At 43.9% G+C, this 25,434-nt stretch overlaps 1 protein-coding gene across 2 annotated transcripts in view; it reads left to right on the top strand.

The window, feature by feature from the left end:
* Positions 1–25,434, top strand: part of LOC143282675 (vitamin D 25-hydroxylase-like) — a 56,771-nt gene that overhangs the window by 22,066 nt on the left and 9,271 nt on the right. For both annotated transcript variants that reach the window (XM_076588346.1, XM_076588345.1), the window contains exons 3-4: positions 15,678–15,933; positions 17,192–17,460. In XM_076588346.1, coding sequence (XP_076444461.1) covers positions 15,678–15,933; positions 17,192–17,460 — 525 coding nt within the window. The remainder of the gene's footprint in view (positions 1–15,677; positions 15,934–17,191; positions 17,461–25,434) is intronic.

Here is a 25,434-nt window from a genome sequence, read left to right as displayed (position 1 = left end):
CAGCATCATCATTATTATTATTAATACCATCATCATTATCATAATCATATTATTTATGTATTTGATTATTTGACTATTTATCTATGTTATAAATTCTAGATTTTGGGGCTTATTTATTATTGTAACCTACTTGTTTATATTTGAAGGTCGTTTTACATGTTTTTAGTAATTTTTTTATAACGAGTGTGAAATGGAGACTGATGGCGGGCGCATGGATATTTGATGCAGCTGAGATTGTGTGCTTCTGAGCGTATGCAAATTAGCTAAATGGCTTATGTATGTCTATATTTGTACGATATAGAATTTAACTGTGTGCCACCACACCAAACATCTCCATTTAAGGACAATAAATTATCTTGTGATTTTGTGATCTTGTGATTATCATTATTATTATTATTAGTAGTAGTAGTAGTAGTATCATTATTCTATTCTTTTCAATTTATTTTATTCCTTTATTATATTGTCATCATCATCATCATTATTATCATTATCATCATTATTATTATCATCATCATCATTATTATCATTATGATCATTAATGATAATTATAATAATCATCATAATAATATATTCTTCTTATTATTATCATTATTAGAAGGAGTAGTGGGACAACGTTTAAATCTTGGGATGTTTTCTGAAATGACGTTCTCTCGCATTTGCTTTCCTCCACAAACACCAGTATGATAGTCAGGTAGTGCTGACAACTTACTCGAGGTTCATTAAGCACACTTGTCCCAGTCAGCGTCAGTCTGACCTATTCTGTAGCACCAGCAGACATCACCGGGGACGGAGAACTGTGACCGATAATGAAAGAGGTCCCAGCAGGAACCACACTGTGGGCTGTGACATTCTTCGTATCGCGCTTCACATTCCGATCACGGTCTGTGAGGCCTGGGAGCACGTCTGGTGGGCCTTGGTGTCTGATCACTGTCTGCAGGGTCTGGGAGCACGTCTGGTGGGTCTGTGTGTCTGATCATTGTCTGTAAGGTCTGGGAGCACGTCTGGTGGGTCTGTGTGTCTGATCATTGTCTGTAAGGTCTGGGAGCACGTCTGGTGGGCCTTGGTGTCTGATCACTGTCTGTAAGGTCTGGGAGCACGTCTGGTGGGTCTGTGTGTCTGATCATTGTCTGTAAGGTCTGGGAGCACGTCTGGTGGGCCTTGGTGTCTGATCACTATAAGGTCTGGGAGCACGTCTGGTGGGCCTTGGTGTCTGATCACTATAAGGTCTGGGAGCACGTCTGGTGGGCCTTGGTGTCTGATCACTATAAGGTCTGGGAGCACGTCTGGTGGATCTGTGTGTCTGATCACTATAAGGTCTGGGAGCACGTCTGGTGGGCCTTGGTGTCTGATCATTGTAGGGTCTGGGAGCACGTCTGGTGGGCCTTGGTGTCTGATCATTGTAGGGTCTGGGAGCATGTCTGGTGGGCCTTGGTGTCTGATCACTGTAGGGTCTGGGAGCACGTCTGGTGGATCTGTGTGTCTGATCACTATAAGGTCTGGGAGCACGTCTGGTGGGCCTTGGTGTCTGATCATTGTAGGGTCTGGGAGCACGTCTGGTGGGCCTTGGTGTCTGATCACTATAAGGTCTGGGAGCACGTCTGGTGGGCCTTGGTGTCTGATCACTATAAGGTCTGGGAGCACGTCTGGTGGGCCTTGGTGTCTGATCACTATAAGGTCTGGGAGCACGTCTGGTGGGCCTTGGTGTCTGATCATTGTAGGGTCTGGGAGCACGTCTGGTGGGCCTTGGTGTCTGATCACTATAAGGTCTGGGAGCACGTCTGGTGGAACTTGGTGTCTGATCACTGTAGGGTCTGGGAGCACGTCTGGTGGATCTGTGTGTCTGATCATTGTAGGGTCTGGGAGCACGTCTGGTGGGCCTTGGTGTCTGTCCGTCGTTTCCTGCCTGCCCCTTCTCTTTGATATTAATTTGCTGAGTTAACATGTCTTGACCTCTGTTTGAATAAATTATTCGCTACATCGAATTTGCATTTCTCCCACCCAACATTTCTCTGTGTGCCCTTCCATCTTTCTTTCGCTGTTCCTGAATAAGGTATTCACTCGCGCGTGTGTGCCTTTTTGTCGTGTGTGTGTGTGTGTGTGTGTGTGTGTGTGTGTGTGTGTGTGTGTGTGTGTGTGTGTGTGTGTGTGTGTGTGCGTGCGCGCGCGCGCCTTTTTGTCTTCTCTGTCTGTGTCAGTGTGCACGGATGTTTGTGCAGGAGTGTTGAAATCTTTTTTGTTTGTTTGCTTTTGTTATAATTTATTTAATTCTTTTCAAACTGAAAATTATCGACATCATCGAACAAAATAAAGATATGCACAGAAATGGCCAAGCTATGAGCTTAGCTTAGTAAAATGCACTAACAATGAAAAACAACAACAACAACAACAACAACGTTTAGCTCACTCACTACGGCCAGTCCTCTCTTCTCCTCTACACAGACCCCTCGGATGTCCAGTGGCTGTCTCATTGACCTAACCTTTAGCTTCCGTCTTCAGAATTGTGGTATTCTTTGTCAACATTCACCTCTTCAGTATAAGAGCGTTCCGCTTGCAATATTTTGATGGTGGTAACTGGGGTGAAACGCTGTTAACGTCGTCTCTTTCGCCGTTCGTATGGAGAGAGTTAATAAGAAAATACTGTACGGCTCCAATGAAAGAAAACATCAGTGTGACTATATATATATATATATATATATATATATATATATATATATATATATATATATATATATATATATATCAAGAATTGAATATTTTCAAATCAAACATGTTATGACATTTGTTCTCGTATATTTCATTCTCTAAAACACACCCGAACATTCGGTTTGAATGAGTATTTGCGACAAAGTCAAAATTTCATTTTCAGATGGTAAATTGAATAAGCAGCAAATGTTATTTTTTGCATCAAAACATCGACATGTGTGTGTGTGTGTGTGTGTGTGTGTGTGTGTGTGTGTGTGTGTGTGTATGGGCGCACACACGCGCCTGTGTGTGCGTGGGTGTGGCTGAGAGAGGAGAAAATAATGGACACGCCATTGTTTTTTTGTTTTTGTTTTTCCTTTTTGGGGGGGTGGGGGTGGGGTTGGGGAGTTGCGGGGGGCCCGGGGGATGGATGGAAGGTGGTTGGGGGAATTGTTTCCTTTTGGAAGCATAAACATCCGTACTCGGGTGGACGGGTGGACGCACGTCGAATCGGAAAAGATAAGACTGGACAGAGTACTGGGCGTGCAGACAAATAGACCCGACCCGATATAGGTGTCGGTCGTCGGACCGCGACACGCTGGCAAACCCTCACCCACCCTCCAGGCCACGTCTCGTCTGTTTCACGGGTGGCGGACCAGCTGGCAAACGATGCGAGTCGGGAGTCAGGCAGGCAGAAAATGACAGGTGTAAAAGAGGGTCCTCCGGAGGGCAGGACCATCCTACCTGCTGTCAAAAGCACCACTGGACTGTCGGCCAAGGGCAAACACAGAAACTCGGCAATGCGTGAAGGGGAGCTTTGAAAGTGTAAGGCCTGGCCGATACAGCAGTGAGAGGCGTGACAGTCGGGATGGCCCTCTCGCCGATACCTTACATGGTTGACTCTCTTCTGGGGCTTGACGTGGGACAGGGAGGGGGGAGGTGCGGGAGGAGGGGGGCGGGGGTGAGGGGGTGGGAGACGAGATGAGACAAGACAAAACGAGTCGAAACGAGAATAGACGAGACGAGATAAGACAAGACAAGACAAGACAGGACAAGACAAGTTCCATATTTTCGAAGGATAATAGAAAAGCACTGGCGCGCTTTTTTACATCCAGTCCCCTCCCTGAAACAGGGTCTACAGAACACAACACCACATACAAGTCATAGCATACACTACACAATATGGTATACTACACAATGTCATAAGCATGCAGTACACAATACTACATAAAGGCTCAGGCATGGTAACAATAACAACACACACACGCACACACGCGCGCGCGCGCGCGCGCACACACACACACACACACACACACACACACACATTCACTCACTCACAGAGGCAACACGCATGATATTAATAAAATACATATGAAAATGTCACAAACACACGCGCAGACGCACTCACATACACATTCTCACGCGCACGCTCTCTCTCTCTCACACGCACAAACACACACACACACACGCGCGCGCAGGAAAGAGGGGGGTCGAGAGAGAAAATAGAGACAGACAGACAGACAGAAAGATAGAAAGACAGATAGAAAGACAGAGAGAGACACCACAGAGAGATTAAATGACGTGAAATAGCTTACTATTTTATAAGAGAATTCTATTAGACAAGTTTTTAACAGAAACATCGCCTTCCCATCTCGCCCACGTAACACGATGCGGGTGTGTAAGAGCGCGTGGGACAGAAGAGAGAGCGAGAGAGAGAGAGAGAGAGAGAGAGAGAGAGAGAGAGAGAGAGAGAGAGAGAGAGAGAATCAGACAGGCCACACACACACACACACACACATACACACACACTGAGCCAGAGAAAGAGACACACAGACAGAATACAGATTCAATATAATCTTGTTTTATCAAGACAGACAGATATAAAGAGACAATAGATTTAATTTCAGAAGAAATTTGTCATTTTACGATGGTGAAGGATGTTCATAGCAAGCATGATGATTTATGATAAACGCCTCTCCCACTGTTTTCCCGTCTCGGTCATGCATATGTAAAGCGACAGTGAATACCGACCGACTGATGACAGACAGACAGACAGCGAAACTTATCTTCGAAACCCAGTTGATAGCGAGAACAGAAAGACGGTATACCTCTGTGGATGTGAAACACCTGCGTTACCTAACTGATACTACACAACTCAAAATACGTTTGCGTTGAACACGAAAGAGACATCAGGAAAACAACAACACCAACAACAAAAAACAAGCCTGCATTCGTGACCATTGTATGACGAAGTTATTTGAGCCAGACGACTGACACACAGACTGGGAAGGGAACTGCCAACATTCCCAGGGAATCGCACGAATCATGCATTCAACCAAAAAAACCTTGTTCTGCTAAACTGGTTTTCAGGCGCTTATCACATTGCCAGAGGATAATTTTAAGTGCTTCTTTGTAGAACTATGTGCGACATTTCTCCCGACGGCGTTCCGGGAGCGGCTTTCAAACGCCCGACTCTGCCTTTGTATCGGAGGATGCGATTGCCTGATTTCCCCAGAGCCGTTCCGGAATATGAGGCGGCAGTAACGCTTTTGACGTCCGCCATCAATAGAGTGGACTGGCTTTCAGAATCGGTCTGGGAAATGCCCTGGTCCGGTCGCCATCAATAGAGTGGACTGGCTTTCAGAATCGGTCTGGGAAATGCCCTGGTCCGGTCGCCGGTCCGGGTCTTAGTTGTGGCGGTGTATCGGATTATATAGACTGAAGGCAAACGGGCAAGCGACACAGCAATGGACGTGGGGTTAATTATTGAGCCCTTTGAATTGTCCTGCCTTCCTGGGGCGGAGAGTGGGGGCATGGGGGTTGGGTGCGGGGGGATTCAATAGTTTGTCCCCTACCAATGACAAGTGGTGTAACGGGATTTGACAGACGTCCACATCATGATTGGGGAGACTGACTCTACGATAGGATCTGGCCCTATAGGTCTTTCATTAATAGGATTTATTTACACTTCCGCACTCTGACATCGTCCTTCACCTTCACATATCCTCTGACATCTGCCGATGTCGGTGGGAACAAGTAAAGGCAACGCCACCCCTCTCCTTCACCTGTCTGTCCTCCACAACTCTGTTGGGATTCCGCCATGCCTGTCTGTTCTTGGATATAACTTCCCGCCTCTTCCTCTGTCTTCTTCGTCTGCGACTTCCTCTGACTGTCCCTAGCAAGACTGTATTTACGAATCCTGTGGAGCAGGAACAAGTTTTCGTAATGCAAAAGGTACTTTCCGCAAATTACTCTAAATTTGATCATCTATTCGATGGTGTTCCGAGCCATCCTGAAACCTTCCTCTTCTTCAGCAATAATCGTCTCTGTTTGGGGTTTCAGTCTGTTCAGTAGGATCTTCAGTCAGGCCACAACTACCGTACCATCAGCTTGGTAAAGTATCCAACCAAAGTTATATTGACATTGCACAATACGTGAATTCTAATTCTTCATTTAAACGGTGGTCTCATTGTGCACAACATAATTTTACATATAGAATACGGTCGACCATTGCGCGCGCTCATGTGTGTCTGTTTGTGTGTGTGTTTATGCAATGTTAAAAACCTTATGGAAAGCAATGTTTAAACTTTAAAAAAAAAATCTACTGCACGCATTTCAAAATGCTACTTTTCATTATACTGTATGATAGTCATTAGTGTCCGACTATAACCACAAGAAAAGCAACGGAGGCAACTGGTGCCAGAATTTGATGAAAGTGGGAAGTGTCTTTAGGACAGAGAGGGCTTTAGGAGAGTCGGCGGCGTCGGGATGGTCCGCAAAGGCTAACTAGCCTTCAAGGCTGCGGCACTAAGATCCAGTGCAATATGGCCTTCTAGTTTGAGAATCATAGCCCTTCACAACAGACTAAACTGTAAATGAATTCCCACTGCAGTGGAGGAACCATTAATCATACAACTATCATTTTGTTGTTGGCCTAACTGTAAGCTTGTGTCAATCCGTGATACAATCCTCATCCCAAACAACACGTGCATTTTCATAGTTCATTTAAACAATATTTTCACAATACGCAAAATAATCTAACATATAGAATACAGTCAAAAACATTACACGCTCGTGTGTGTATGTGTGTGCCTGTGTTTCGTGTATATGTGTGTATACGGGGAAGAGAGAGAGAGGGAGAGAGAGAGAGAGAGAGAGAGAGAGAGAGAGAGAGAGAGAGAGAGATGGGGGGTAAGCTGGAACACCATGTACCCAAAATGTCTGTTTTCCATATCAAAGATAATAAAGCTGCATTATTAAAAGTCTCTGAAATGTATTGTAGATGTGTCAAAAATCTTTGCACACATTTTAAAAAGCTACCTTTTATAGCGTCTGAGAATTCTTGATTTTTTGATAATGCCAAACTGGGATATGGTATACTGACAGATTTCAGGCAGTGCCTGTATTTCGGAGTATCTTTGACAGACAGTGTAGACTGTGTATTCGCGAGAGAAGGGTATCAGTGATATGTCTTGACATGCACGACGCAGCTACTGTGTACGATGGTGTAATCTCGTCGTAGTTTCTTTGATTTTTATTGCCGCACGTGACACACACAACAGCGCACATGAAACCAAGTGAACGCACTGACGCGTTCCTGAGCACACCTCGGTATTAGGGACAGTCTCACCTGACTCATCAGTGCGTGTTTCCCATGGAAACGAAGACACCCTGGCAGTGGGTTGTGCCTGCAGTTTTCAGTCTTCTTTGCTTCAGATCCCGGCACGAGTGCAAGGCTTGAGTGTTTACGTTGGCAGGACTCGTTACTTACTTAGCTATGTTCGAGTTTCACGTCGACATCCACCTCAGGTGAAACGTCCGACGTGGATAATTACCCCGGGAACAGGAGGTAGGGAGGGGCTGGAGGGGAGGGGGGGGGGGGGGGTAGGGAGGACCTACCTGCCTACCTGTCTGATACAGCATTCATATTTTTTAACACTACACTGACAGGTTCACCGAAACGGCAGCACGTAAAGACGGGAAACGAGAATGACAATTCTATGTTAACAGAGCACTGATAACACCGAAACTACTACACAAATGCCAAATCTATTTTAACAGTGCACTGATAACACCGAAACTACAACACAAATGCCAAATCTATTTTAACAGTGCACTGATAATACCGAAACTACTACAAAAATGCCAAATCTATTTTAACAGTGCACTGATAATACCGAAACTACAACACAAATGCCAAATCTATTTTAACAGTGCACTGATAATACCGAAACTACTACAAAAATGACAAATCTATTTTAACAGTGCACTGACAACACCGAAACTACTACAAAAATACCAACTCTATTTTAACAGTGCACTGATAACACCAAAACTACAACACGTTAGGATGGGCAACGTGAATGCCATTTCACTAGTGGGTATCTGTGATTTGACTTAATTACTTTCCTTTCATACTGGGGTGTTCCGCGCTCAGCCACTTGAGCCGAGGAAGCGTGAAGTACTGGCACCAGACGATGAACCAATTATTGTCAGGGTTTTTTTTTGTTTTGTTATTTTTTTGGCGGAGGGGGTGGGTGGGGGGGGGGGGGCTGCAGACTTATTTTCATTTTTCCTCTGCGCCCTTCCCAAACACTGAGAGGAACAGCAGGTCCTATCGATCAAACCGTGTGTGTGTGTGTGTGTGTGTGTGTGTGCGTGCGTCTGCGTGTGTGTGTGTGTGTGTGTGTGTGTGTGCGCGTCTGCGTGTGTGCGTGCGTGTGTGTGTGCGTGTGTGTGTCTGTGTGTCTGTGCGTACGTGCGTGTGGAGAGGTTGGTGTCAGAAGAGAGGGAGAGGAACGAGGAAGAGGTATGGTGAGTGGATGTGAACAAGTGAGTGTGTGCGTATGATGTGGTGTTAATAGGAAGGTCGTGTGTGTGTGTGTGTGTGTGTGTGTGTGTGTGTGTGTGTGTGTGTGTGTGTGTGCGTGCGTGCGTGTGTGTGTGTGTGTGTGCGTGTGTGTGTGTGTGTGTGTGTGTGTGTGTGCGCGCGCGTCTGTGTCTATGTGTGTCTGTGTATATGTGTGTCTGTGTGTGTCTGTGTCTATGTGTGTCTGTGTCTATGTGTGTCTGTGTCTATGTGTGTCTGTGTGTGTCTGTGTGTGTGACAGAGCCAGAACAAGACACGAAGAGACACAGAATGAGAGAGACGTATCTCTCAAAAAAGGAGAAAAACATATAAATAGAGAGAGAGAGAGAGAGAGAGAGAGAGAGAGAGAGACGGGAGGGAGAAAGAGAGGGAGGAAGGAGAACAATTAACAAAACAAAGCAGAGAGTGAGAGAGAGAGAGACGGACACGGACACGGACATTGTTATATTGCCATTGACAATACTATCCTTTGGCAAGGGGGGCAATGTATGAACAAAAGAATAACGGCGATTTACAGAGAACTTGACTCATTGCTAAGAGTAAAAAGAAAATCAACGACAAACAACAACAACAACAAAATCATAAAATACAACATATTGTTAAGATCAAAAAGGAAAATAAAAAGCTCGACCATCTAACTTTCTACAAAGTCCTTCAGAATTATAAACTGTGGAATTGGCATCAGGGTAACCGTGTTTTTTTTCGATAACTCTAAGGCTTCCGAAAATAATTTCTTTTTCAGACAGTCCCAAGCTGGGGCGATAAATTTCGCTAGTGATCTTATTCTTACTTCATCATCTATCAAAAGCGTACTGGTAAGGTTCATGTTCTCTAAGTTTTCACCATTGAAAAATTAAGCATTTCTTTCGAATTTCTTCATAATACTTACACATAAAAAGGAAATGAGTTTCATCTGCAAATGAAGCACCACACATTGGACAAGGCGACCGTGCGGACGTGTCAGCAGAGAACCCTTTTTTTCTTTTTTTGTTAGCATTTATGCCTAAAGTTCTAAGTCTGAATCGAGCCAGGCTTGTTCTGTGCCCTTTATTATTATTTAAATGTATTTTTCTGTCTGAAAAATGCTCTTAAAAGAGAGGAACCAATTGTATTTTTCAGACTCTTCAATGTGGCCATGCCAATCATATTTGTACGAATTAATTAATCTGTCTTTAAGTTCTACGAGAAATATTCGATCATTGCCAACACCCTGACACATCCAGACAATCCCAAAGCCCTGTGTGGTTAAAATATCTCTTCACAAAAAAAGCCCAATTTTCTTTCCCAGAATCTAACTGATTTAGCGTCATTCCATAAGCTTGTCTGCTTATTCTCGTCAGTGGGAGCTATATTAATCTAAGCCAGTATCTAATATAATACATTTGATCTTTGTTTTTATATGCAGTTGGTATGAGAGAGAGAGAGAGAGAGAGGGAGAGAGAGAGAGGGAGACAGACAGACAGACAGACAGAGACAGAGAGAGAGAGCTCACCACACACACACACACACACACACACACATCATTCATACACAATTCTTTGGTCGTCATTTTTCTTTACCAGGTGAGTGCTGATGAACAAATCTTGTATTCTTTGATGTTCGAGGAGAGGTTACGCATGTCTGTTGTTTGTTTTGTTTTGTATTTCTTGTTGAAGTTTGTGTTACACCCTGGATTATTTCTTACACATGCAAGGCTTTTTAGAATTTCGTTTCATCTTGAAATGTTCTGATGACAGCATGATAAAGCAGGCCACCATGTGCTTATTCATTCATTTCCTGGATTGGATATAAAGAAATCGTTCTCTGTCTGTCTGTTTGTTTGTCTGTCTGTCTCTGTTTCTATGTGACTATGTCTGTACCTTTGAATTCGTCTTCTATTTCATATACCCCCACCTCTCTCAATCTCTCACTTTCTCTGTTTCGCTCTTTCTCTCTTCGTCTGTCTGTGTTTCTGTATATGCCTCTGTTTTCCCTTCTTCCTACCTTCCTTTTACGTGTACACACATGCACACGCACTCACGCATTATTCCACACACACACACGCACGCACGCACACGAACACACACACACATATATTCGGCTTGGCTTTTTAAATTTCATTTAATTCTTACATACATTATGATGACAGCAGGATGTAAACAAGCCACGATCTGCTTATCCAGAACACAAGAAATCTTTATCTTTCTATGTGTCTCTCTCTCTGTGAATATACTGTGTGTGGTGTGGGAGCGGCGAGTGTGCGTGCATGGGAGGATGCCTCTGTGTGTGTGTGTGTGTGTGTGTGTGTGTGTGTGTGTGTGTGTGAGGGGTATATGGATGTGGGTGTACGCACAAGCGTGCGTGAGAGTGTGTGTGTGGTCGGCCGGTGAGATGCACGCGCAGATGTTGCAAAGTAAACGCTTCATGTTTGATACCGATCTGCAACTGCTGTGGTGATCCCCAGTTTCGCTGGTTCGTTATCTGCTGATTGTGTCGCTACACCGCGACGGTGTCGGTGCCAAGTCTGATACCACACCAAGACTCTCCTCGGGCATTTACCAACCTGCTCTCTCTCTCTCGGTATATATATATATGTACATACATATATATATATATATATATATATATATATATATATATATATATATATATATAATGGAAACCCTTCAAAGACTGCTTCTGGGGGTCACTTGAATTCTCTTTGTGGGAGACAACAAATCGTATGCCTGATATGACTGCAGTTTTGTCCCTGACGGATTCTATATATCTCAGCATTGGCTATGAACTATCATCTGATTCTTATATATATATATATATATATATATATATATATATATGTGTGTGTGTGTGTGTGTGTGTGTGTGTGTGTGTGTGTGTACACGTGTGTGTGTATACTGTGATGATCCAGTCAAAGCAAACGTCAAAACAAAATCAGGCCACAATGTAGTAACACTAGAACGTCTGTATAAGAACCAACATATCGAAGTTCAGAATTCAAACATGGCTTGCAGATGGCAGAAATTCCCTTCCCCATCTTATCACACACACCCAGTGGTTGTATGGTTTCACACGAAATGCTACTGGATGCACTGAAGTATGCAGCAAGCTTTCAGAGGACTGACTGCAAAGAACGGCATCAAAAACAGCGGTGCATGGCTCTAACTCCCCACAGCTAAAGTGCTGATGGCAAATGGTGCATGGCACTGGAAGGGGATGCTTCCTGCTGATAAACTAAGGCCATAATCCACGTATCTGTGAGAGACACGGAAGTGATGACAGAAAAAACAGAGAGATAGAGAGGTAAAGAGAAAGGGAAGAGAGAGGGGGGAGAAAAAGGGGAGAGCGAGGGCGGAGAGACAACGGGGGAGAGGGGGAGAGAGAGAGAGAGAGAGAGAGATAGAGAGAGAGAGAGAGAGAGAGAGAGAGAGAGAGAGACAGAGAGAGAGAGAGAGAGAGAGGGGGGGGGAGGGCGGGGCGGGGTAATTAAACCTGGAATTGTCTTGGAAACAAAAACACTTTTCCTTGAGATTTGAGCAAGACGAGGGACAGACCAGACAGAAGGTAACAGCACAGCCAGCACATCAGACACAACAGACACTGAGGCACAACATCCACAACCATCTACTCATCCTTCATACTTGTAAATCAGCGTGTGTGTGTGTGTGTGTGTGTGTGTGTGTGTGTGTGTGTGTGTGTGTGCGTGCGTGTGCGTTGCTGTTGCTGTTTTCATGAGCTGAGCAGACACTCGTCTCTGGTGTCTGCACTCACAATGCCACAAAAACCAGGGTTTGGCACCGCAATGCTGGGCTCAGATAAGCAAAACACTGGGCATGTAGTCCCGGTCCTACTACATGCACAAAGGCCTTGTTGACTAAGTCGGAAAATAGACATGTCTGCTTTTTAAATGTTCAACGTTTGAACAGCTACAAATACGTTTTTCATGACAGAAAACAACAGTCAGAACAAAAATCAGGACTTATAAAAACAATAACCCCCGAAAACGGAGTATGGCTGCCTACATGGCGGGGTAAAACGGTCATACACGTAAAAGGCCGATCGTGTATATACGTGTGAAAGCGGGAGCTGCAGCGCACGAACGAAGAAGAATAAAACAATAGATTTGTAATCTCTATGTATCACATGAACATCTAATTTAATGTCATTTATTTTCGAGAAAAGAACATAAAAAAAACAGAACTTAAAAGATATAGTTGAATAATGGGTTCAGATGAACATGTCCGTTCCAGAGCTCAACATTTATTGTTGTGTTGTTGCTATATTCTTGCGCTGCCCGTCTTGTCCACGAACTGATGATTCCAATAATCTATTGTGTTCGTTTTGGATGTGATCGTTTGTCTGGGTTGTTCTCTTTTCAGCCACTCTAATCTGCAGCTATGTTTCCAAGTCCGGTGCTTCAAGTTAAAACAAGATGTCGGGTGCATGAATAAATGACTGAAGTACGAAATCACGGTATTAATTTGAGCTTGTGTTTTCTTTTTTCGTGCTTCGATATGCTCGAGCCAGCCATGAACGTGACAGAGAACTGTCAAAACCATGAGATGTTCACATACAGTGAGTGCAAGCAGACGACAATTTCATTTTCACCACCCGAACACCGACACAGGCAGACACTGACGCAAAACACAGCACTCACCTGGTAAAGAAAAAGGACGACCAAAATCTGCTGCTATCCCATGAGGTTTCACGCAACATCACAGGATACTCCACGAGAAAAGAACACTTCCACACTCACACAATCACAATTCAAAACATCCCGGGCCTTTGCCGTCTGTGGCCTGCATTCCAACTGGTCATGTGATCTCAGTTAAAAACTTTTTTTTAAAGTTGAATAATAATTAATATATTTGATTTGGAATGTTGTGCATTTCGAGGTTGGGGATATGGGGGGAAAACAACAACAAAAAATAACTATTAAAGCTAAAAATATTGAAAAAAAAAAAATTGCTAATGAAAATAGTTTACGCGCTTCCTCTCACGTGCGTGCTTATCACGTGATTGCAGTGAGCCGAACAGGTGACACATGAAACAAATTCCAAGTCTTCGCGCTCAGTACAACTGTGCTTAATTAAGAAAGCTTTGTGTGAATGGTCATCACTACCCTCGTTGATGATCGAGTGTCTCGCTGCTCCCCATATGGTTGAGATCAATGATTGTATCGCTTGCGTTATGGAAGGGGTTGGTGCAGCAGACGACACGAAAACGAACATGCGGCCTGAACTGTAATCGTTTGCACACCGACAATGAATTCAACGTGAAAAAAAAATCACAACAGTCTTGTCTTTTGTCTGCATTGTACGCATATGTGCTACTCTGAGAGTGGACACAAACACAGACACACACAGGCACACACACACACACACACACACACACAACATCAAATCGCAGCACTTCACATATATCACGTGCACACACGAAGTTTAAGGACCAGTGTGTCTGGTTTGACACGTTTTTAATTTCTGGTCTGTAAAAAGAGATGACCTTCGTGGTCACTGACTCCATTAAATGCCCCAGGGAAAACCGAAGCAGGGACACATCTTTCAGCTGGCACCGCCTGTGCTGGACACTGATTTGAAGTGCGGCCGTCTCGGTCGGTGCTGGTGGTTGCCGTGTGACCATCGACTGTTGGTGAAGGGCCCACGGTGTGTGCCATATGTCGTCACAGGCATCTGCACTAAAAACAAAAACGAAAACGGCATAGGCCACAGGTGCTTGAACGATAAACATTCTTCATGAAAGGCGAGAGGTACAGAGAGAGACAAGACGTCGAGACAAGGCAGGGCAAGTTACGTATTATCAAGGGTAATAATCAGCAGTTACATTTCTCGTTGTTGCTGTTATTCTTCTCCTCCTCCTCCTCCTCTTGTGTCGATTTGTTGTTGTTGTTAATCCAACCAAGAAGGGACTAGGGATAGGGTTAGTGTAATAATGGCTCACGCGTGACTCTTGCTGATTTCAGTACATTTACGAAACCGAAGCTCAGAGTGGCGAGAAAGGGTGTGGGGAAAGGAAGTGTTACCAGCACTTGCAACAAAAATGTACCACTCCAAATCACATTTTTGCTTACCATCTGTAACGAGTTTTTGTCGAAACGAAAGTTTTGTTAAGTGTTGTGCTGGAAACCGAACATTTCCATCTACTGCAGCCACCATCAATCGGCATTTCACTGTTTTACGATCATAATGTAGATCTAGATCAAAGTTTCAAAACATTCCCGTTTTCGTCACGACTTTCCGGATTCGATAAATTATAATATACACTTCGGAGGTTCTAGAAAATCAACGTACAAGTTTAACATGGATGGGAACAAAGAATTGTGAAAGAGCTCTGTCTTTGAGTGTTGACTGGTCCTCCAAAACGAATTTATGATATTATATGGGTTTACGTCTGAGTCAAGTTTTGGAATGAGGTTATCATGTAGCTGTGAAGAACATAGCTTGTTACTAAATTACAAAAATATCAGACAAGCTTGTAGCTTCTTCGTCTTTCAGTTAACGTACAAACCCTTGTTTACACTCATTGACTTACCTCAAGCTCTGTCTCTTTCTGTCTGTCTGTCTGTCTGTGTTTTTGTGTCTTTCAGTCAGTCAGTCAGTCTGTCTGTCGATCTCTCTGTCTGTTAATCAGCTTCTGTCTATCTGTCTGTGTCTGGCTGGTTGGCGCTCTCTCTCTCTCTCTCTCTCGACCTGTTACGTGCGCGTGCCGGTGTCTGCGCATGTGTCCGTACGTGGCGGAGGAGAAATTTTGTTTCATGTCCCGTCACACATATCGGTGATTGAAGACATTTTGTTAAAGTATTTATGAATACGTTTTAGTATTTTCGGTTAGAAGGAGTGGGAGATGTGAATGAATGGAGAGTTGGGGGAAACTGGGCAAATGAAATTTGAATTTTTTTAAATATCTAAATACAATTACAGGAAATTACTTAAAGGACTTCGTAAACGAGGAATCGTTAATAACGTGCGTGTTGATCTATTCACTTGATTGATTATCTATTCATTTCATTTCGTTCCATTTCTTTTCTTTTCTTTTATCATTATTTATTATTATCATTATCAGCATTATGCTATATGTTGTACTCTACTTCACTGCGCTTTCCCTTATACGTTGTGCTGTGTTGTGTTGGAAGGAGTGGTTAACTCCTCAGGCGCCGTGTGGAAGGAGCACCGGAAGTTCACCCTCAACGCGCTCCGCAACCTGGGCATCGGCAAGGCGTCCTTCGAGGACAAGGTGCAGGAGGAGTTACGGGCCTTCTGCCAGGTCCTGGACGACACCAACGGCGCCGACTTTGACCCAGGCCACGCTCTGCAGACCGCCATCGCCAACATCATCTGCTCCATCGCCTTCGGGAAACGGTTTCAATACGACGACCCCATCTTCGTCAGGTACACATACACGCGTGCGCGTGCGCGCACATACACAAACACACGCGCGCGCGTATATACACACAGCGCACTGTGCATACATAAACATCGATATTAACCTGGTGACATACTTGCAAGGTTTCCTTTAATATGTTCGGCAACTTTGATTTAGCAATGCGTAGTTTATATGTCTTTTTACCACCCCACCCTTTCCAACGTGTTTCACATCATCACATATTTTCTGTATTCCATTCCAGTTCATATACTTGTGTGTGTGTGTGTGTGTGTGTGTGTGTGTGTGAAATGGAAATGCAGTTGTGTATTTCTTTATCACAATATTCTTGTATATATATATATATATATATATATATATATATATATATATATATATATATATATGCATTTTGTTGTTATTGTTGCTCTTCACCTGCTTGTTTCTTCTTCTTCTTCTTCTCTCTTTCCTATTTTTTCTTCTTTTTTTCCCTTCTTTTCGATTTTTATTTATTTATTTTTATTATTATTTTTTTTAATGATTATTTTCATTGATGACTTGATGTAAAAAAGCAGTTGTTGCTTATTCAATTTACCATCATGAAATAAAATCTTGACTTGACTTGACTTAAGAATCACACTCATTCCATCAGCAAGTGTCCATTTTAGAGCACGGTTATAAGCTTTGTTTGTTGTGTTTGATTATCGGTTGCATTGGAATTCTTCTTCTCTGTGAAGAGTCACTGGAGCGCCGTAAAGACCTGTTCAGCAGATTCCTCCAGGTCTGTGGGTTGTGTGTCAAAGCCTGGGTCTCTGCTGATGGTGTTTCCTGTCCATTCTGTAATTTTTGTCAGTCCATCGTTTTTATTTTCTACAGTATTATCATTGATAACATTATCATTATCAGTATCATCATCATTATAATAATAATGATCATGATAATAATATTATTATTATTATCATCATCATCATCATCGTTGTCGTCGTCGTCGTCGTCATAATCATCATCATCATCCTTTTTTATATTGTTGTTGTTGTCGTTGTTGTTCTCATTGTTCTTCTTCTTATTATTATTATCATTATTGTTGTTGTTATGATCAATATCATCATCATTATTATCATTACTACTGTTATTATTATTACTATTATCATTATGTTGATGACAATGATGATGATAATGATCGTTGCTGTTGTTGTTCTTCTTCTCTTTATCATCATTCTTTTCTGTCGCCACTTCTTTAGGGGTCTTGGAACAAATAAAGTTGCCTTTTTTCTCTCTTGAAAACAGGTTCCTGGAGATCTTCGAAGAGAACATGGGGCTGGCCGGAGGCACGGCCCTGCTCAACTTCTTCCCGTTCCTCCACAGCCTGCCCGGGGACCTCTTCAAGTCGCGCAAGATGCTGCGCAACGTGGACTTTGTGCAGGGCTACCTGCGGCAGTGGCTGGACAACCACCAGAAGCGCTTCAGCCGTGACAACGTCAGCGATTTCATAGACGCCTATCTGGACGAGATCGTCAAGAGACAGGAGAAGAAGAAGCCGCGGACCACGTTCTGCTGTGAGTGATGTTCGTGTGGCGGGCAGGATGCATAGAAAGACAGACAGACAGACTGACAGACAGACAGACTGACTAAGAGTACAGTACTTGCTCGCGGCGGGCAGGTGCATAGAAAGACAGACAGACAGACAGACTGACTAAGAGTACAGTACTTGCTCGCGGCGGGCAGATGCATAGAAAGACAGACAGACTTACTGACAGACAGACAGACAGAAGGCAGACTGACAGGCAGACAGACTGACAGACAGAAGGCAGACTGTGAGTACAGTACTCGCGGTGGGTAGACGCATAGACAGACAGACAGGCAGGCAAACAGACTGACATACAGGCAGACAGACAGACAGACAGAGACTGACAGGCAGACAGACGGACAGGCAGGCAGACAGACAGACGGACAGACAGACAGACAGACAGACAGACCGCCAACCATTTCTGAAATATACACCCGTCTACGATTAGACGCACAGATAGAGAGAGACAGAGACAGACAGACAGGCAAGCAGGCAGACAGACAGACAGACCCCCGAGCTGTTTTTGTATTGTACACACGTCTACCTTCAAGTTGTTTATAACTTACTTGTGTAAACAAAGTGAGAGTATGTTTGTTATAGCCAAGCATTCTGTTGTGTGTGTGTGTGTGTGTGTGTGTGTGTGTGTGTGTGTGTGTGTGTGTGTGTGTGTGTGTCTGTGTGCGCGCGCGCGCTAAACTTTGACAAATTCATTTTCTCAGGAAATATTGTCTGCAAATACCAATTTTCGATTAAACATAGTGGAGTAAAAATCGTTCCAGTCATACCAATAATAGGTTGTAAGTCTCCCGGAGTAAGCCGTGTTACCGGATCATGAACGGTTTAATCTGTTGAGGCTTTTGATCCAGAAAATTATTATTGGACTCTTCCCAGTTGTCGGAACGTATGTTTGGGTTTGAAGACAGCATGACATCGTTTTTCTTGTTCGCAGTTAAAAGAAATACAAATTCTAGACAGAAAACATACAATGCCACATACTACACCATCAACGTGTTCACTGCATGTGGTTATTTGAAATCGATGAACATTAAACATAAAAATTGAATCGAAGGAACCTCTCAATTTCGGTAGGCACAGCGTACACCGGTCAGCGTAGATCTGACGAAAACAGCTACATGTTGTGGTGTGCCTGAGACATGGCAACGTCTCCTTTACCATGAACTTTGAAGAAATGTCAAATAATCGAAGTGCATCGAAATAACATGATTCAAACGGCGTTATCACTTCGAAGACAATAATCAATTTATTGCTCTTAAAAAAAAGAAAAAAAAGAAAAGAAAAACAACAGCAGAAAACAAACAAACAACAACAACAACAACTCACACATACACACAAAAACAAACATGAGTTTGAATATTAATTTTGGTCGTTAGTAGGTAGATATTTTAGCGCTGTGAGTAAGTCTTCTTGTTTCCGACCTGAACATGGTTAAATCCCACTCCAGTGCCTCCCACCCCCCCGCCCCCCGCCGCCAAGCTTACTAGTATTTAATACAAAACACATTTTTGACGATTCTTTCTCCCTATCCCTGTCTGTCTGTCTGTCTGTCAGCTGTCAGTCAGTCAGTCTGTCTCTCTCATGATTCCTACATTGGATAAAGGGCGTATTACAAGTGAGTCTTGAAGGCCCTACCTTCCTTGTAAAAGTGCTGTGTGTGTGTGTGTGTGTGTGTGTGTGTGTGTGTGTGTGTGTGTGTGTTATTTTATACTTATACATCAGTACACTGATAAACTGGAACAATGTGTTGATGTCGCGATCACCCTGCAGCGGAGAGTCTAGGCCACAACGCAGCAAAGTCCTGGTGAACGCATCTGTATCGGTTACATGGACAGCTCTTGAGCCGCGAACCGCTGGCGCCATATACAGCTGCAACACGTTGCGCTATCCGTTGCACTGTTTGCCGCCGAACGGAGTGGCGTGGGCGGGCGGGTGTGATGCATTTTGAGGCCTTGTGTCTGAGCAAAATCCCTTATCAGTTACACTGATGCAACTTATAACTCTCCCACCGGGAGTTTAGGCTTGCTGCAGTGTTAGCATACCAATCAGCAAAGGTTGCATGGCAAACGAGCGGTGAGTGTGGAGACAGTCAATGACGAAGACTGGAGGTAGTATCTCTGGTCTGTCGGTCTTATAATGATTTTGTTGCTGGCCCGACCGAGGCCCATCATTTTGGGACGACTGAATTATTATTATTATTATCATTATTACTATTATCACTGTTATGCACGTAGGCAGCCTGTTGTGCAAATGACCCCGTAGTGTTTGTGAAACGCTTAGAGCTTGGTCTCCGACCGAGGATAGGCGCAATACAAGTATCCATATCAATCAATTATTGTTGTTATTACTATCATCATCATCATCATCATCATTATTACTGCTAGTTGTAGTTGTAGTAGTGGTGCTAACAGTAGTAGTAGTAGCAGCAGCAATAGTAGTAGTAGTAGTAGCAGTAGTAGTATTTTCTTACCATCATCATGAACAACATCAATGTTAAAGGATATTTCTGAAGCACGTAACTAAACTGATCAATACGGAGCTTTACAATTCTACCACGAATATTGAAAGATACATTAAAAATCGACTTAGAAAATGAAACAATGCTCATCTATGTCTAAAGCACAAGGGCACACACATACAATCCCATCTACATATATACCTCCCGGCGTGCGCACCCGCGCCCATCACACACACACACACACACACACACACACACACATGCACACACACATGCACACACACACACACACACACATACACACACACACACACACGTACACACACACACACACACACACACACACACACACACACACACACACACACACATACACACACACACACACACACACAAACACAAGCGCGCGCGAACAAATGCTACATCTACACAATGATATGTATGCATGCAATAGGATGCACAAAACAAAACAAACACATACAACGGCACATAAGCAACATGAAGTATGAACAATAACCCTACCGCCCCACACACCCACACCCCGGCACTCACGTCCCCCACCATCTCCCATCTCATGGGGATTTCGTCAAACTTTTTAAAACAAAAGTTATAAGTTATCAAAAGAAAAAGTGCGCGCACATACATACACACGCGCTCGCGCGCACACATGCACAATTCTGCTCGTATTGTACCACTGGCTGAATGTTGGCATCAAATATTTCCAAGAACAATTTTGGAGACTCGATCTTTGAAATCTGAACTTCTTCAAGACAATGATATGTCAATACATGTTTAGCTCTACTTGTGAGAGTTTTACAGGCATCAGTAGAGCTTGAACGTGTTGAAATAATTATATACACCTAAATATTTGTATACATATACTACGGGCATTGTATGATAGTCAATCCAATTATGACCATCAGTCGGCGTTGGAATGGTCCCACAGGCCAGCTAACCCCGAAGACTACAGCATTAAGCATTATTATTCCGTTACATGTCCATCTTTCTCTCACAGACAGATATCCGCACTTTTCTAAACAATATCATGTTGCTTTTATCTCCATCAGCATTTAGCTGGTTCATTCATACTGACATGCGTCGCTTTGGTAGCAAGTAATCAATAAGAGAGAGAGAGAGACAGACAGACAGACAGGCAGACACAGACAGAGAGAGGAGAGGCAGCGAGGGGGGCGGGGGAGGGGGGAGATGAGAGAGAGAGGGGGAGGGGAAAGAGAGAGAGTTAACCCTTTCACCGCCAGTCAATTTAGAGTAAAAAAAAATTCCGTTGTGGTGTAAACGCAGAGAAGACAGTGGCTAAGAATAGCTGGAGATTCCCCCTGCGATGAACAGAAAACTGTATGGCCTATCCAACCACCGAACATTAAGAGCAGTAGGTTCATGGATAACAGACCAATGAATGGTCACCTTTCAGTGACATGGGTCCTCTACCACGCATGTGCATAAATGCGAGCTTGGCGGTGAAAGGGTTAAGAGAGAGGGATGGGGAGAGTCGATAGTTTAATGACGTAAGCCAAACAGCTCATATCACAACCTGACTACACGCATCACCTCCATCCTTTCCCATTCTGCTTATTCCTAACCCCATCCCTACCGGCACTGCCGCACACACACACACTTACCCGTTTTTCACCAGTGCATCTTGAAGTGCTCTGTACCGTTTTTCCTCCACCCACGAGACTGAGAGAGTGAGAGAAGAAAGAGGGAGAGAGAGGAATAAGAGGAGAAGGAGAGGGAGGCGTGTGTGTGTGTGTGTGTGTGTGTGTGTGTGTGTGTGTGTGTGTGTGTGAGAGAGAGAGAGAGAGAGAGAGAGAGAGAGAGATGTGAGAGAGAGAAATAGAGAATTAGAGACAAAAAGAGAGCTAGCAAGAGATAGATAGCAAGAGAGAGACAGACAGACAGACAGACAGGGAGAGCCGCATGTATATATCACTTCTTTTTATCCCCCGAGTTTTCTATGAGTCATAGATTAAGCGCAGGTTTACATGTTTATTGTTATATCTTTATCCATCCCTCAGGATAAAAAAAAAAGGAAGAAAAAGAGCCAGCGGCTTAGACAAACAGACAGACAGACACGCACGCACACACACACACACACACACACACACACACACACACACACACACACACACACACACACACACACACAAACTGACAAGCAAGGCGTCTACCCCTCTTCCCCCAGATCTCTTTCCAACATCTCAACTCGCGAGCACTTGCTGAACGGAGGGTTCTCAGGGTGCTCAGAAATGCTCGACGTTTTTTACCTCCTGCACCTCTCCAAGAGAGAAGATCAGTGAAGAGCTGTTCAAGGAAAACACATTAATTTCGGCACGGCAGCCAAGCTCTTGACTTTGCTGTTGTGCTTTTGTTGTTGGTGGTGGTGTTTAAAAAAAAAAAAATTTTTTTTACCCATCTCAATGAGCATACCATTTTTGCAGGATGGGTTAGGCGGTGGGTGGGTGCTCTCTCTGTCTGTCTGTCTGTCTCTCTGTCACTCTCTCTGTCTCTGTCTCTCTCTCTTTCTGTCTTCATGGATGGGGATGGTAGTGGGAGTGGGACGAGTGGAAGGACACACAGAAACATACGCACACGCGCGCGCGACAGCGCACCTACACAAGTGCTGCATCAACACTGACTGGTGATTGCTTGAATAAATCTCTGTCTATCTGTCTGTCTGTCTGTACACTCGTATTCATAACACACACACGCACGCGCGCACACACACACACACACACACACACATACACACACACACACACACAGAGACAAACTCGTACAATCACGCATTTAAGTACTTGCACACACAGACGCGCGAGCGCGCGCACACACACTCACACACACACACACACACACACACACACACACACACACACACACACACACACACAACAGACGCACACACAGAGATACAGACAGACACAGACATAGAAACACACACACACACACACACACACACACACACACACACACACACACACACAAGCAGGATCAACACTGGCAGGTATTGCCAGATTAATTCAGTCTATTTATCTCTCTCACTCTCTCACCGTCTCACTCGTGTGAGATAGACAGACAGATAGACAGACAGACAGACAGACAGATGTATGTTGCTGATTTCGATGCAGCTTGGATGCACACCAGTTAATTGGCAATACATGTTAGGTCCAAAGAGGATGTTTGCATAGTCATCAAAAGATAATTCAGAGGATGTTTTGATGATCTCAATATAAAAAACAACAACCAAAAAACAAAGAAAACATTTCGATTATTTTTTCAAATACATGCACACAAAAAAAGAACACACACACACATTCACGCACGCACGCGCACGCACACACACACACACACACACACACACACACACACACACGAACACAAAAAACCCCACCCCAAAACAACATCAACAGCAAACAAACGCACACACATAACAAAAACAAGCACAACAAACACAAAACCGAAGAAAGAAAAAAAAAAAAAAAAGAAAGAAAAAAAAAGAAAAAAAAAAAAAAGAGAGAAAAAACCCCAGAAAAGCGCAAATTTGATAGAGCTGTCAGATGAAGAGAAAGGCTACAATTGTATGTACAGCTGGAAAAGACAAAGAATTTCTTTTATAGTTAGTTGTTGGTTACACAGTGAGGTTGACTCTCTCTCTCTCTGTCTGTCTGTCTGTCTGTCTGTCTGTCTGTCTGCCCGTTTTTCTCTCTCTCTCCCGCCTTGATCCTAGGATTTATTTAATTTAATTTAATTTAATTTTATTTTACTTTTCTTTATTTGTTTTTGCTGCACCATCATACGCATGTTCATGGAAGACCTAGGTGTGTTTAGCGGATCCTCGTGAGAACTTTTATGTGTTTAGTTTTTTTTCTGTTACTTTGCATTTAGAAGATCTGAACATCTCCACACAGATCTGAATATCTGTACACAGAGCACTAAAAGTAGAATGAAAGAATATTTCTCTTCGATCGCTGATCATCAGATCATATGAGACCAACAAATTGGTTTCTTCGTCATGGAAGGTACACTTGATACGATTTTCCTTGATTTTATGTCATAAATAGAGATAAAATAGCATGGCTTGACGGTGTTGTTGGTTTTTTTTTGTTGTTGTTTTTTTCGTGACAAATATGCATGCATGCATAGTGTGAGCAAACACTATCAGATCACTTTCTTTGGCATTGGCACTCAGTGTTTAGACTGTATACCCCTTCCCCCACCCCCCGCGCCCCTCATTTGCTCGCTCTCTCTCTCTGCCTGTCTGTCTGTCTGTCTGTCTGTCTCTCTCTGTCACTCTCTCTGTCTCTGTCTGTCTCTCTTTCTGTCTTCATCGGTTCGTCTCTCAACCTCTTGGTTTGTATCAGTCTCTCTCGCTCTCTGTCATTGTCTCTCTCTGTCTCTGTCTCTCTGTACTGCCTCCCTCTCTCTCTGCGTTTGCCTCTGACTATCTCGGTCTCTTTTTGTCTCCCTCTTTCTCTCATCCTCCCTCTCTCCCCTTCTCTCTCTTTCTCTCTCTCTCTCCCTCCCCCCTCTCTCTCTCCCTCTCTCCCCCCCTCTCTCTTCTGGTTTCTGTCTCTCCTTCCCCCTCTTCCATACTTTTTGTCCCCCACCCCCTCCCCTCCCCACCGTTTTCCTCTCCTCTCCGAAGTTCCACCGCTCCCCCCCGCCCCCCCTCGTATAGCCCTCCCCCCCCCCAAACCTTCCCCCACACCTCACACCCTGTGTTGTTTATTTATGTGTCACAGTATCAGGAAGGCGGCAGCAGTATGTAAACAGAGCGCCAAGGGAACGGGGTTGACGCCCCATATCCCTCGTGGATTATCGTTGTTACTGTAGTGTGTCGTGTTGTTAGGGTGTGAAGAGATTGCTTCCTTCTGTTTGCTGCCTGCATCACCCCCCCCCCTCCCCCACCCCCCACCCATGGTCCTGGAGCAGACAGACGGACGGACGGACAGACACACAGACAGACAGACACACAGACATACAGACGGACAAACAGATAGACAGACAGACGGACGGACAGACATACCGACAGACAGACAGACACACAGACAGACAGACGGATGGACAGATAGACACACAGACAGACAGACGGATGGACAGATAGACACACAGACAAACAGACGGATGGACAGATAGACACACAGACAGACAGACAGACGGACAAACAGATAGATAGACGGACGGACAGATAGACAGACAGATAGACAGACAGACAGACAGACAGACAGACAGACACAGTTAGTGGCGCAACAGACACGCACAAGAATCCAAAAAAAAAAAAAAAAAAAAAAAAAAAAAAAGTCCTGGAGCCTGGTGGATAGACAGTTGCAGCATGGTAAGCATTTCTTAAAGCATAGAAAATATTTAAAGTCGGCTGAGCGATTTCGTTTTACATTTAAAATGAATTAAAAAAAAAAGTTTATAATAAAAAAAAAACCCTGTAGGCAGTCGCTCTAACATAAACATGGGATA

The sequence above is a fragment of the Babylonia areolata genome, chromosome 6 (assembly GCF_041734735.1).
Source record: "Babylonia areolata isolate BAREFJ2019XMU chromosome 6, ASM4173473v1, whole genome shotgun sequence".
Lineage (NCBI taxonomy): Eukaryota > Metazoa > Mollusca > Gastropoda > Neogastropoda > Buccinidae > Babylonia > Babylonia areolata.
The sequence above is the reverse complement of the archived record's forward strand: the minus strand, read 5'-3'. Positions and strand labels throughout refer to the sequence as shown.